Source organism: Hoplias malabaricus, chromosome Y (assembly GCF_029633855.1).
Source record: "Hoplias malabaricus isolate fHopMal1 chromosome Y, fHopMal1.hap1, whole genome shotgun sequence".
Lineage (NCBI taxonomy): Eukaryota > Metazoa > Chordata > Actinopteri > Characiformes > Erythrinidae > Hoplias > Hoplias malabaricus.
The window spans coordinates 17,138,646-17,151,786 of NC_089820.1; the positions used below are offsets into that span (position 1 = coordinate 17,138,646).

The following is a 13,141-nucleotide window of genomic DNA, read 5'->3' on the forward strand; positions in this document are numbered from 1 at the left end:
ATATTTGAAAGCAGGTTGTTTAAATGACATGCCAGTACAGAAGTGTCATTATTTGACTCATTATAAGAGCTGCACTATAAGGTATTTATGCAGAATACATATTTTTTTCCATAACACAATTCAAGTTCAAATGATCTTGATTTCATATGAGTGAAAGTGCTGGTCATTAGAACACCCTGTCAAAGCATTAATAATCTGGTTCTTTACTTTTATAAACTGAAGATGTAGAATGTAGGTTCATATGATTTGTTAGCTACACTTCACAGCCAAAATGTTGTATACGTTGATATAAAGGGGTTTCATCATAAATGATTTGTCCCCCTCTATAGCATTAACAACATTTACATTCATTCATTATCTGTAAGCGCTTATCCAGTTCAGGGTCGTGGTGGGTCCAGAGCCTACCTGGAATCATTGGGAGCAATGCAGGAATACACCCTGGAGGGGGCGCCACTCCTTCACAGGGCAACACAGACCCACACACCTACGGACACTTTTGAGTCGCCAATCCACCTACCAACGTGTGTTTTTGGACTGTGGGAGGAAACCCACGCAGACACAGGGAGAACACACCACACTCCTCACAGACAGTCCCCCGGAGCGGGAATCGAACCCACAACCTCCAGGCCCCTGGAGCTGTGTGACTGCAACACTACCTGCTGCACCACCGTGCCGGCCACAACATTTGCAATAGATGTTAAACATTTCTGTGAAGATTTTATAGCATTTAGCTACATAAATGTTAATATGTGATTAATGAGTGATGAGGTGAGAGGTAGTGATGTGTGAATACTTCTGCATCACAAACAATACTTCAACCTGTCCCAAGTTATTGGATCATTCTTCAGTGAACAATGCTACTGCTGCACAGACCACAGCTGGGAGGCATTGTCATATTGACACATGGTATTGGAGACCTTAGGCTCATGTACACCTCCACGGCATCTCAACCTGCTGACATTGCTTTTTCTGTGGCAGCTATACAAAATGAATGTGAAATTAACTAAAATACTGTGAATAATTAATTTAGAAGTGCCCAAAACCTTTTAGACATAGTTTACATTAGTATCTAAAATGATAACAGATAGTAATCATATCTTAGCTAATTGCCTTTGAGGTATGAGGCATGGTAAATGATCTGATTTCAAATGAGTGAAAGTGCTGGTGATGATGTAGGTGGCCATATGTACCAAAACACCCTGTCAAAGCATTAATAATATATGAACTGCAAATGCTTTATTTTTTTTCTTACAAAAAGAAAAATATATAAAACTCTTATATATTGTTTGGCTCATACAGTTCATAATTTTCATACCTTTGGAAAACATAGTCGATCCTCTTCCTAATGTTGCATTTGGAAAGAGACCTCATGAACAAAGGTAGGTATGGATTTTTATCAGATTCTTATGTATCCAAAGCAAAACCATAAAGTGCTAAGCGTTGGTGTGTGACAGAATCCCAGATGGTGATAGGTAATACTATACTGTACTTGTAAAGTGTCCTTTATTTTTCCACATAGAGAAATAACTGACTTAGGTCAGGCTATTGAAGCACCTTTGTGTAAACATGCACCTTTGAATATTTTAATGATTAAAATATGTATATGACTTATAGTGATGTATGTGTTGTTCTCAGCTCTTTAAGTCCAGTGTACATTAAAAGAAAACAAACCAAGAGAGACTGCAGATGGCTGCTTTTGGCAAATATACAGTCATTTTTCATACTACCACCTGAAATACTCCAGGATCTAGTGATTCATTGCCTTTCAGCTCCTCTGTGTAGTCCTAATCTGTGTTTTTAAGTTGTCCCTGTAAAACCTTTAGTCCACCCATCTGACATACTTTTAAAAATATCCTCCTCCACTGGTTCAGGTTTAAAAATAGTGTGTAAAATGTGAAAAAAATACTACGATCTTTGTGCATCAAACAAGCACTGAAGGCCAACAGCATTTTTCTGAGATATTTCAGTAAAAATAGAATTGTACACTGAAATAGTGTACAGGTTGATTCAGCAGTTTTTGAGAAGATTCAAGATTGACAAAATGACAAAATATGTTCTCTTCTTGAGTGGGTCTTGATGTCCAGCTTGAGTGTAAAGCTCTCTTCAGGAAAGGTATTGAAATGATGATCAGTTTGCACTCTTCTTCCCTTTATGTTGTTTGCATCTCACTTAAGACCCTCTCCCAGCATCTGAATCTGTCTCAAGAGGCTTGCTTTGTGCAGGTTCCTGGTGTTTCCTGCAAATTTATTTTTGACCTAAAAGAACAAGGTTTACAATGTTTTATTTATTAGATATGATCACTTTGTAACATTTTAACCCATTAATCCAGGCTTGTCAGTAACAAAGTTTCTGTCATTTCTGTATACTCCATAATGCACACTTTAAACAACTCTGACGAACTCTGGAAATATCAGTGGAATTCCCCTTTAGGTTTAATAACTAAATAAGTCTAGGGTTTAGAGATCTAATGAGCACTTTTCAATATTCATAATTGCTCACCTGTTGTGTGTCATGTGGCTTTTGACCAGATGTCCAGCAGCAAGGGCAGCCATGAGTGACAGTTCCCCAGCCAGTACTGTAGCACACACAACCCTGGCTAGCTGCCGAGCATTCTCACCTGGGTGTGTTTCACTGGCACCTTGCACACCTAACATCTGAGAGGATCACAGAGAAATACAAGTGTTGATTGAAGTTAATTGAAGTATAAAAGTTAAAGACTTAAAGCACGAAGACTAAAGTATAAATACCTGCAGACAAGCTTGCTGAGGTGCCAGGTTAGTGCCTCCTCCCACTGTGCCCAGCTCTATAGAGGGCATTGTGCAGCTGATATACAGATCCTCCCCCGTGGGACCTGACGCTTCCATCAAAGTGATGCAGTTAGAGCTGCCCACAGTCTGAGCGGGGTCCTACCGCATATTCAAAAATAGTTCAGGTCATTTTACTGACATATACCATGGTCATATAAAAATCTTATCATAAATGTTCAGATTTTTTTCCTATAACACTATTTAAAAATACCAGTTGGTACATTACATTTTTCAAAATAGGAAATTCACTAGTTGAATTAATCCAAATATTAACTGATGAATTGATATTCTTGTACAATAACATTCCTGTTGGAAATTTACTTGCAAACAACTGATAACAATGCGCACAAGTTATATTTAACATTGTTTTATAAACATATATGTATATCATCAACATTCACAAAAGTACATAAGTCTACAATAGTAAGACTAGCCTCTACAGGCATTTTCAGACAGCATTTTCATCAATGAAAATGAAAAAAAAAAAAAGATCACCTGTCCACAGGCGATGTATACGGCAGCAACAATATTGGCAGCATGAGCATTGTAACCCCCAATACTTCCTGCCATGGCAGAGCCCACCAGATTCTTACTGATGTTAACATCCACCAGAGCTTCAGTGCTTGTCTTTAAAATCTGTAGAATACATTTACAAACGTTATAAACATAACCACAGAAAACCCTCTTTATACAATTTTAATAATCGTACAGCATAATAAAGGTATTAAAAAATACCTTTCGTACAGCATAATAAAGGTACAAATACTATACCTCTTTAACCACTTTGGCAGGAATGGTGGCTTCACACACAACAGACTTTCCCCTGCCTTCAATCCAGTTAATAGCAGCTGGTTTTTTGTCAGTGCAGTAGTTCCCACTGACAGCCAGGACCTGCAGCTCAGGGAATTCTTCCTTTAGCCTTGCCAGAGCATGCTCTGTGCCCTGAGGACATGATGACAAACATGTAACATCAAATCAATTTAGTAATTTAGCATCAGTAAATAGTTTACAGTGACAAATCAACACATGCAAAGATGTTACAAAGCCTAACCTTTGAGATCATGTTCATTCCCATAGCATCTCCAGTTTTGGACTGGAAGCGGATATACAGATTACGTGAAGCAAGGCCAATCAACAACTTCTCCAGACGCGCAAACCTGGGAAATTATATAAAAACTAAAATAAAAATGTTTTAGAAAGACATTCTAAATGACTGCAACACACTGTTAGACACACAAAAATGTAAAAGTAGTAAAAAAAAAGAAAAACCTGACAATAGTCCAGTGAGAATATTACTGACATGTGAGCTACAGTACAGCTCAAGCTAGCAAAGGTTGCACTCCTCTTGTTGGTGTTTTGCTGAATTAAGCCCACAACACCTCCAGAAGGCTCAACAGTGAAGTCTAGTTTCCGAGACCCACCCCCCTCGAAGCCAGCTCACCCTTTACCACACTTTACCATCAACAACCGTAAATCCACACTGGCCTCCCTGGTAACTAAAGCTGTACCTAGCCCCAATGGCACCGTTAAAGCATGCTCAGTGCCACCAGTTCCATGTGATCTTTATATGCTACATCACCAACAATCCCAATAGCACCTCTACAGTGCATTTTCCCCAAATAATTTGTGCTCTCCTTATCCACAACCACTGACTCGACCTTTCAGGTGTTTCTGATAACTCCTTCACAGCTGCCCTTAGTTTCCAGCCCCTGATGCCAAACTGCACAAGCAGGGATGTGGCCGATTTGGCTACAAATACTCTAACACCTATCTCCACCAGTCTTACATGTGCCTGCCACCCGTGTTCCCTCACCTCAGCCGCCAAGTCTGCATACTTCAGCTTCTTCCTTTTGAATGCTTTATCAGGCCTAAAACTATCAGTTTACTTTCAGAGTAGAGCACCATGTCTGGCCTCAGTGTAGTTAACACAGTGCACTCTGGGACCTTTTGATGGCTAAACTCCATTTGCTGCTTGATTTCAACTAAAGGTGGAATATCCTGTGGCAACTCTAGCTCCTTTGCCTCATCTTTATCTGTATACACACCACTGAAATGCTCCTTTAATTCCCTCTTTCCAACTTTTAAATTTCCAGATTTCTCAATACCAAATAAAGCCTTCACAAAATTAAATGGATTCCTAAAGAATGCTGCCCTTGCATGTTCCTTCTTTTCCTCCTTTTCCTCAAGTTCTCTTATTAACACTGCCAACCTACCTTTAAGCTCTTTCTGTAGTTCCTTATTGCCCTCTCTTTCCTCTTCCCCTACTCGCCTCCACCACTTTCTAAGAGCGCTTAGCTCCTGAATTTTAAAATAATCTAATTCTACTTGCCGTCTTGACCTTACTCTGTCTTGTACCCTTTCCTTTTTCTGCAACATACCATTCCATATTCGTAAATACCTATACATAAACATAAATTCAATTTGTTCTCTGTTGATCCCTTCAAACCAGTCAATATACCTTTCAAATCATCATTTATACACTTCCACCCTACCTTATCTACTGCAGCTGATCATTTTACCTTTATTCTCTGCCCAATTCTATTCTCAAAAATAATGGAATTAATTCTTTATTACTTGAAAGAAAAAGACAACAATGTGCAGTAAACATTAATAAAGAAAAGAAAGTCAGTATTATATTTGACGACCATTTTTTTTCTTAAATATTAGTCCTAGGTACATTTTATACAGTTTTATAAAGAAATTAGATGGTAGTTTTACTGAGTGTCTTGGAGAATCTGCCACAGATTCTTTTAAGAAGTTGGAATGTCACACAACATTTTTCATACAAAAACTCAGGAGCCTTCATTATGTTTTTTTTTTTAATTGAACGTAACTTATTTTAATAAGCTGCTTTATTTACAGACATAAAATTATTATTTTTTGTTACATTATTATTATTATTGGTAAAGTAAATCTAATATATTTTTGTACTTACTCAGCAATGCAGAATTCATAAAATAAATACCTATAACAGAATTTGTACTAAAAAAATAGGGTAGAACTTTGCACAGTAATATATATATATATATATATATATATATATATATATTTTTTTTTTTTTATTATTTTTTTTTTTAAAGTACATATTCTAGAATAATTATGTTATGTATGTGTTCTGTGTGAAAATCTGACATGCCAGGAAACAGGTTATCAATTATGGTATACATCCAGGTTAATTTGGACACTTTAAGGACCTGTTGTCAGGTCAGCTATAGATAAATACTTAGTTTTATTTTTTTGTTTGTTTTTTTTCCCCTACAGATTTAAGTCTTAATAACAAGACTAGTTTTTACATACCTGCTGGTGTGGTCAAAGGCCTCTTTGATGCACTTAAAGCCCTCAGGGCTCTCCAGCCAGGCCTTGACCTCTGCAGCCTGGCAAGCAGAAGGCAGTCGAATCACAGGCCCACGGGTCATTCCATCAGCCAAAACCCTGCTGCTGGCTCCACCACCCAGCTTTCAAAGAACCATCCAGAGCAAAAGCAGTTAGCGTGTTATACAGGTCTGTGTATAGCTGAGTTTATTGCATTTTAGGACTGCAGTTACAGGCAATTAATATACATATCTTTGTAATGTATGAGAACCTATTAACTAGAATCTATAATGAAACTTACTGCTATGGCTCTGCAGCCACGGTTGGTGCTGGCCACTAGACAACCTTCAGTTGTTGCCATGGGAACCTGGAACTGCTTTCCATCCAACAGCAGAGGCCCTGCTACACCCACGGGAACCGGCATGAAACCAATGATGTTCTCACAGCATGTTCCTATCACCTAAAAAACAGCAGCCAAATATAAACACAAGAGTCAACTAAAATGGCTTCCAACACTGAAAAAAGTAGAACCTGGAAAATGCTTGACTAAAAAATTTAAATGAAATTTAAGGTAAAAATACAAGCCAAATAAAGTAAAACAAATTAATGATGATCCATGTGAAAATGTACAAGTTTAAATAGATTATCACATTAACCACACACTGAAAATGCTTGGGGATTTTTACTCAGCCTTACCTGAGAGTAGTCATAGTCTTTGTAAGGAAGACAGGTAAGTGCAGACGACTTTGGGAGTTTGGCACACAGCATCTTTCTGCGGATCATCACTCCTCTCTCTGGACTCTCCATCATGGCTTCCAGCTTGTATCCAGGAATGTGCTTCGCATTTACCAAAGTAATAACTTCGGCATCACTGAGGTATTGAGCCCCCATCTGTGGAGTCACAGTGAACCATTTCACAAACAATATAATATTTTACATCATAAATTAATTGCAAAATATATTGTTTGATAACTGTATCACAGGTTGTGTCTTAGCTATCCAGATATCACAGAATCAGATATTTTTACGAATTGCAAGAGATATTTGCAACATACAATATTTTCGCCACATTGTGCAACTAGTTCTTACACAACCCTTTTAAATCAGGGAAATCAACTCTCTTAGATGGATGGTGTCAGAAGAGGTTCCTAATCCCTTCTCACGTCATACACTAATTGGTTAAGTGTAAGTGAATAAGTTAAGTGGGCAAGCTCATTAGAGATTATAGGGGTCATAATCAAGGTAAAAGTAACAACCGCTTCACTAACAGTTAGCTGTCTCTCCTAGTAACTAGTGTCAAAAAAGCCACGAAAAAAACCTGTCATAATGTTGACTACTGTTGATGGTAAAACCTGTTAGGAATATCATGAGGTTTAATTCTGTGCTGACCTCAGGACTCCTAAAGATGGTCAGACACTCATCCACTGGCCGAGGCTCTGAGGGAATGTTAAGTTGAGGCTCTTCCACAGCGGCACTGTCCAAGCTTTCCTCTTCTCCCACTACAAATGTGCTTTTAGGAGCAGCTTCTGTCATGCTAGGAAGGGGCTTAATCACTAAATCTATCAAAAGAGGAGCAAAACATTAAAAATGGTTATAAAGTAGCTTTTTACTGTTGTAGAATGTGCAAATAAACTAAACTGAATTTGTACTCCTTGCTCTAATGTACAAACACAATTTCCAGAAAGTAGGCATATTTTGGAATTTTCATCCATCCATCCATTATCTGTAACCGCTTATCCAATTTAGGGTCGCGGGTGGTCCAGAGCCTACCTGGAATCATCGGGCGCAAGGCGGGAATACACCCTGGAGGGGACGCCAGTCCTTCACAGGGCAACACAGATACACACACATTCACACCTACGGACACTTTTGAGTCGCCAATCCACCTGCAACGTGTGTTTTTTGGACTGTGGGAGGAAACCGGAGCACCCGGAGGAAACCCACGCGGACACGGGGAGAACACACCAACTCCTCACAGACAGTCACCCGGAGCGGGAATCGAACCCACAACCTCCAGGCCCCTGGAGCTGTGTGACTGCGACACTACCTGCTGCGCCACCGTGCCACCCATTTTGGGAATTTGAATTTAAAAAATAATCTATTATTTGTTATATCTCTTGAAGCTTTGTTTATCTGACACAAGCACAAAGAAAAGAATTCTAATGTTCTCACTCAAAAATTTGATTTTATTATGTAAATATAAACACATATAAAAGTTGATGCCTGCAACACACTCCAAAAATGTTTGGACAGAGGCTTGTTTACCGCTGTGATACATCACCTTGTCTTTAATTGCACTTTTTTAATCACTTGGTAAACTGAGGATACTCATTTTTTTAAAAACTGCAAGTCGATTTTTGTGCATTCTGGCCTGATACAGAACTTAAGCTTTTCAACAGGGGTTATTGCCTGATTTTCCTCTTGATATGGACTGCCAGAAACCAGTCAAGGACAGGCACGTTATGTCTACAAAACCGTGTTGTTATAGCATGTACAGATTGAGGTATTCTTTAGCACTTTGCTGCTGAAATAACCATGGACTTCCCAGGGTCAAATATCATCCCCGAAACCATGAGAGGTGGTTTTTGCACCCATCACTAATAACAGTCTGGACAGAAAGCACTATGCTACTTTTTAATAAAAACAAGCTAACAAATGGACCTGTGTCCCAACTATTCTGGAAACAGTAAATCTGTTTTCACTTTAGATTGACTGAGACATTTTACAAAGGTTTTGTAAAGCATTTCTAACTCGAAAGCAGTCCCTAAATTAATGTGTTTTTGTCAGAGAATGGATTAAAATTCCAACCTACCTACAATACAACTATATGCTTTCTGAACTATATAAACAATGAGATCAATACAAATGAACTAAAACATGATCTGCCCATACCTCTTTCTTCTTTGGTGATGAGAGGAGGAAGATTGAGCAGCTTCTTTGCTTTATTAGGGTGGAGGGCATATTCTTTCCTACAGCACTGGTCAGGAGACCACCTCTGTGTCAGCATGGAACTGGGGTTGGGGACTTTAAGAGACAATGTGGACTCTCTTTCCACCTGCTCAAAGAAGATGTACTTCACAGCAAGGAAGAGGGCAAGACCCAAAGTGATGACCTGCTCAATGTCCATGCTGATCATCCTATAGATACAATGATGCCATATTACCAACAATGCACTGCAAGAGATTCACAAATTGACATCACAGCAAAAACAAGATGATTTAACCCTTCTGAGTTAATGGGGTGTATGTGCAGTTATCACTGTTTCATTACTATTCAATTACATGATTAATTACATAGTTGCATAACGATTTCTTTACATTTGAACAACAATGACAAAAAATGCTCTTCACAATTTTTAAAACCATTAAATTTTTTTTTCAGTGAGCTACAAATGAGGAATAAGTTACAGCCAACTTTTCTTATAATTTTTGATAATGGGCATTTAAATGTGGCCTTGCGTATGCTCACCTGGACAAATAGAAATGCCATAGTGGTATATCCGGCTCAATCCTTTTTGGGGTGTGGGCACTTAAACTTATTCCAACTTGGGGCACATCAAGGGTTCCATTAGGAGAGGCAGGGTCGGCAATCCATCGGCTGTGAGCGTGGACCATCACTAAGCCAAGAGACTGCAAAGAATGAGAGGAAGAGACCAATGAAATGTACCCATACCATGTTCTCAAGTAAAAGACAGTTAGAAAATGATAGTAATGTTATTATTTTGGATGTGTTTAATACCATAATCATCTTGACTCTTTGAGTAACTGGGTTGGGTTTGTTGTCTTCCTCTTCCTCCAGGACACGAGCAAAGTGGCTCAGTTGCCATATAGGATGTCCTTCTCTGCTTTCCCTGGACAGCTGCGTAAGATGAGTGAGATGGAGAAAAAGTTCAGATAAAAGAATGCCCTTTTAAATCCTTGCAACCTAAATTGAATCTCTAGTTCTCAGGCAATGTTTCACTTACTTCAAGCACCAGTGAGACACAAGCTGGGAAGAAAGTCATGAAGACAAAGTAATTGGCCAGGACTGACATGCACCCAAAGCAGCACATAATCTCAAGCTGGCGAACACCTGTGATTCATGAGAAATGAAAAAATAATTACAATTTTTTTCCTATTGCAAGTAAAGTGTAATGTTGTTGTAATTAAACTGTGGCTATACTTCTGGCTGCAGAATGGTAGAGAAGAATTAATACCTGACAGAGTACCAACACCAATCACTAGACACTCCACCAGGGCATCCAGGGTGAAGGTAGGACCAAGTACAGCCATTCCCTTGGCAATGTTTTCTCTCACCTCATCCTGAGTCAAGATAATGATTTAAACACCATAATCAAAATCGGTTGTTCAATTTTATAGTAAGTTACTGTTATATTACAGGAAAATAAACATTCATATAATAAAACAAATAGAGGGCCAAGTACCTGTGAATTTGAACTTAGTGCAAATTTGGCCAGAGCACATGCTTTAGAGAGATCAATCAAAAGCAGGAAAAAAGGCAGCGCCTCACTGTAAAGAGCAGGAAATGTATTTAAAAGCAAAACATGAAAAAATAATGACAAAAAAGCTTTAAAACACAACATAATAAAAAAATACATTTTTCTTACTTTAGGCCTGTGAGCTCCTTATCCAAGAAATGAATCACGACCGTGCTGAAGACAAAACTTGAGAAGATTGTGAAAAGTCCAGCAATTCCTTAAAAATAAATAAGTAAATAAATGAATAAATAATCACAAAGTCACCCTTTTGTTTTCTTTTGTTATGTCCATTTTGGAGTCGTGCCCTTCCCATAAACATGTTAGATCATACCCAATATATATTTTGAGCCAAGCTGCCGAAGATTTTGGAACTGGAAATAAATGTAGACAATGGCTATGCATCTTGTGATGGTCAGAATAATGATGTCACTGCTGAGGACTTGCTGTGAATAACAATAGAAAGGAAAATGTAATTATTCACAAATTATTTAACTAGTAGTCTGTGTAATTTTGCTGTGTAATATACAGTGCCATGAGCACACCTCCTCAAATTTGGGACAGTCAAAGTTCCAGCCACAGATCTGGTTGTTGCCGGTAAACATGTTCATGGACATCATGCAGATGGTGAGTGTCACTGTGGCAACAATCACCTCCCAGGGATGAGAGGCGACAAAGAGACCATGGATACGAAAAAGTCTGGTCAGCATTCTGATCTCTCTAGTCTATCACTACAGCTGAGCTAGAGGGTACAAGAAAAAGAAGAAAAGGAGAAGTAAGGAAAAAATCTTGTCAGGCAGAAGAGGCACGATCAAATTCTCTAAATACATGAACCTGAGCCTTGCACATTGCCACTTTAAGATATTATGTAAGACACTTAGGACAAAGGAGAAGAAAACATTCTACTTTAATACGCTCAGGTTTTGGATATTTTAATTATAATAATTACTTGAAATATTTTACATATCAGTTACCACAGACTTTACAGTATGCAAAGAAAAAATGAAGTAGATTTTTCTTAGTCATGCATTTTTCACCTGCTTTTTAAATATCAGGTCGATTTCCCCCTTAAATATTTTTCTGATCCAAGAAGTCAGTATACGGACACTAATCAGATAATTAACCATTTGGAAAAAAATTCTAAACCTTAATTCAAGATTAAAAAAAGAAATTTTTAGTCACAGTAGCAAACTCATTTTGTGAAATAAAGTGTAATATTAATATAGGGGGGACGAGAAAGCGGCGGGATGGGGGATTGCTGGAATGACGTAGGATGTGAAGGAGTTCACGTTACATTGCATTCTGAGTAGGTTATGTGATTTAAATTTCATAGCAATGCAAATATGTCAATAAAAAAGAATCACTCAATAATTATTATTCATGTTTTACTCAGTTCATGTATATTTGTATAAAGCGAACGTGCGGCAGAAATGATTCACCCGCGGACATCATCAGCAGCTCGAGCTGAGTCATCCGGACCCTTCATACTCTATACTCCAGCTCTTCATTGTGAACGGTTTATATTCAACAGCCAAAAAACGCCTCTTTTCCGAATTTTTCGTTCAAACTGAAGTGGTGCAGCCATTATATTCCGGCGCCACAATGCACAATTTACGATGGAAATAAATATTTGAAAATATTTAAATATTGAAATATTATTGAAAACGGTTAAATGAGAAAATATTTGTATAGTTTTTTTTTTACATTAATTTTGGAAGAATCGAGGAGAAAAATGAAAATCCAAAAACAGGTCCCATCCCCAGCAAAATTACCTCGAGCATCATCATATATTATTGATATCAATCCGCCAAACAGTATTTGCAATTGATATATGTTCTGCTGTATGTGAATTAAAAGGGCAGAAGATCTGCTCGAGCTTAAGTGCTTACCAGAGTGAGGACAGGTTCAAGAATTAGAGGCTGGACGCTCCGTGAACTAAACAAATTGTCAGTACTGCTCCACCGAGATTTCCTCAGAGGTCCAAAAAGAAAAGCACCTACAGGCTAAAATCAGGGGTCATATTTAGTGTGTGTTGTTCTAAAAGAAAGAGAAAACCACTAATGCCGGTGTTAATCCATCGCCTGTGGGACGAGAGAGCTCTCCGCCGGCATCCTCCTGTCATTCGAATGGAACGATGGCATGGCACTGCGTCATCATCCAGCCGAGCCAATCAGAGTCGAATAACACATATGTGGACGCATAAACCCCGCCCATCTCCAAGGAGACGGGGTAGGGGGCGTGCTCAGACAGGAACGCGTGATCTCCTCATGCGGCGAATGTATTGGTCCACAATGATTCACTTTTAAAAATTCAATACATCGTGTTTAACAAACAAAATATAATAATAATATTAATAGGTACTTTAAATATTTACACTTACCGCTTCCTAATGGCATATCATTAATAGCATTCTACTTAATTTATCTAATATGTACAAAGGTCTTAATTTCTAATGTCCTAACTCTTCTGCTCCTAATGCATCTTCTTATATCCGTGACAGAATTATTTGAAAAAACAATAATTAAAATTATGAATTTGTACAATTTTA

General features: G+C 38.2%; 1 protein-coding gene across 1 annotated transcript; it reads right to left on the reverse strand.

The window, feature by feature from the left end:
* Positions 1-1,289: 1,289 nt before the first annotated feature.
* hmgcra (3-hydroxy-3-methylglutaryl-CoA reductase a) lies at positions 1,290-12,674 on the reverse strand. Its single transcript, XM_066656413.1, has 20 exons — positions 12,483-12,674; positions 11,139-11,335; positions 10,928-11,039; positions 10,726-10,813; positions 10,543-10,627; positions 10,315-10,420; positions 10,084-10,190; positions 9,858-9,977; positions 9,588-9,748; positions 9,012-9,256; positions 7,509-7,678; positions 6,816-7,010; positions 6,421-6,579; positions 6,105-6,262; positions 3,859-3,964; positions 3,579-3,749; positions 3,303-3,443; positions 2,748-2,906; positions 2,500-2,654; positions 1,290-2,255 (listed from the first exon to the last, which is right to left on the reverse strand). The coding sequence occupies exons 2-20, from the start codon at positions 11,301-11,303 to the stop codon at positions 2,201-2,203; spliced, it is 2,658 nt and encodes an 885-aa protein (XP_066512510.1). The 5' UTR covers positions 11,304-11,335; positions 12,483-12,674; the 3' UTR covers positions 1,290-2,200.
* Positions 12,675-13,141: the final 467 nt, after the last annotated feature.

What these genes read in the sequence shown, in the direction of transcription:
- hmgcra (XM_066656413.1), bottom strand. Translation starts at nt 11,303, where the DNA reads ATGCTGACCAGACTTTTTCGTATCCATGGTCTCTTTGTCGCCTCTCAT. An exon ending in TGGCTCAAAATATATATTGG is followed by an intron (nt 10,814 to 10,927) that starts GTATGATCTAAC and finishes TTTATTTTTAAG; the next exon opens with GAATTGCTGGACTTTTCACA. An exon ending in CACTAAGTTCAAATTCACAG is followed by an intron (nt 10,421 to 10,542) that starts GTACTTGGCCCT and finishes ATCTTGACTCAG; the next exon opens with GATGAGGTGAGAGAAAACAT.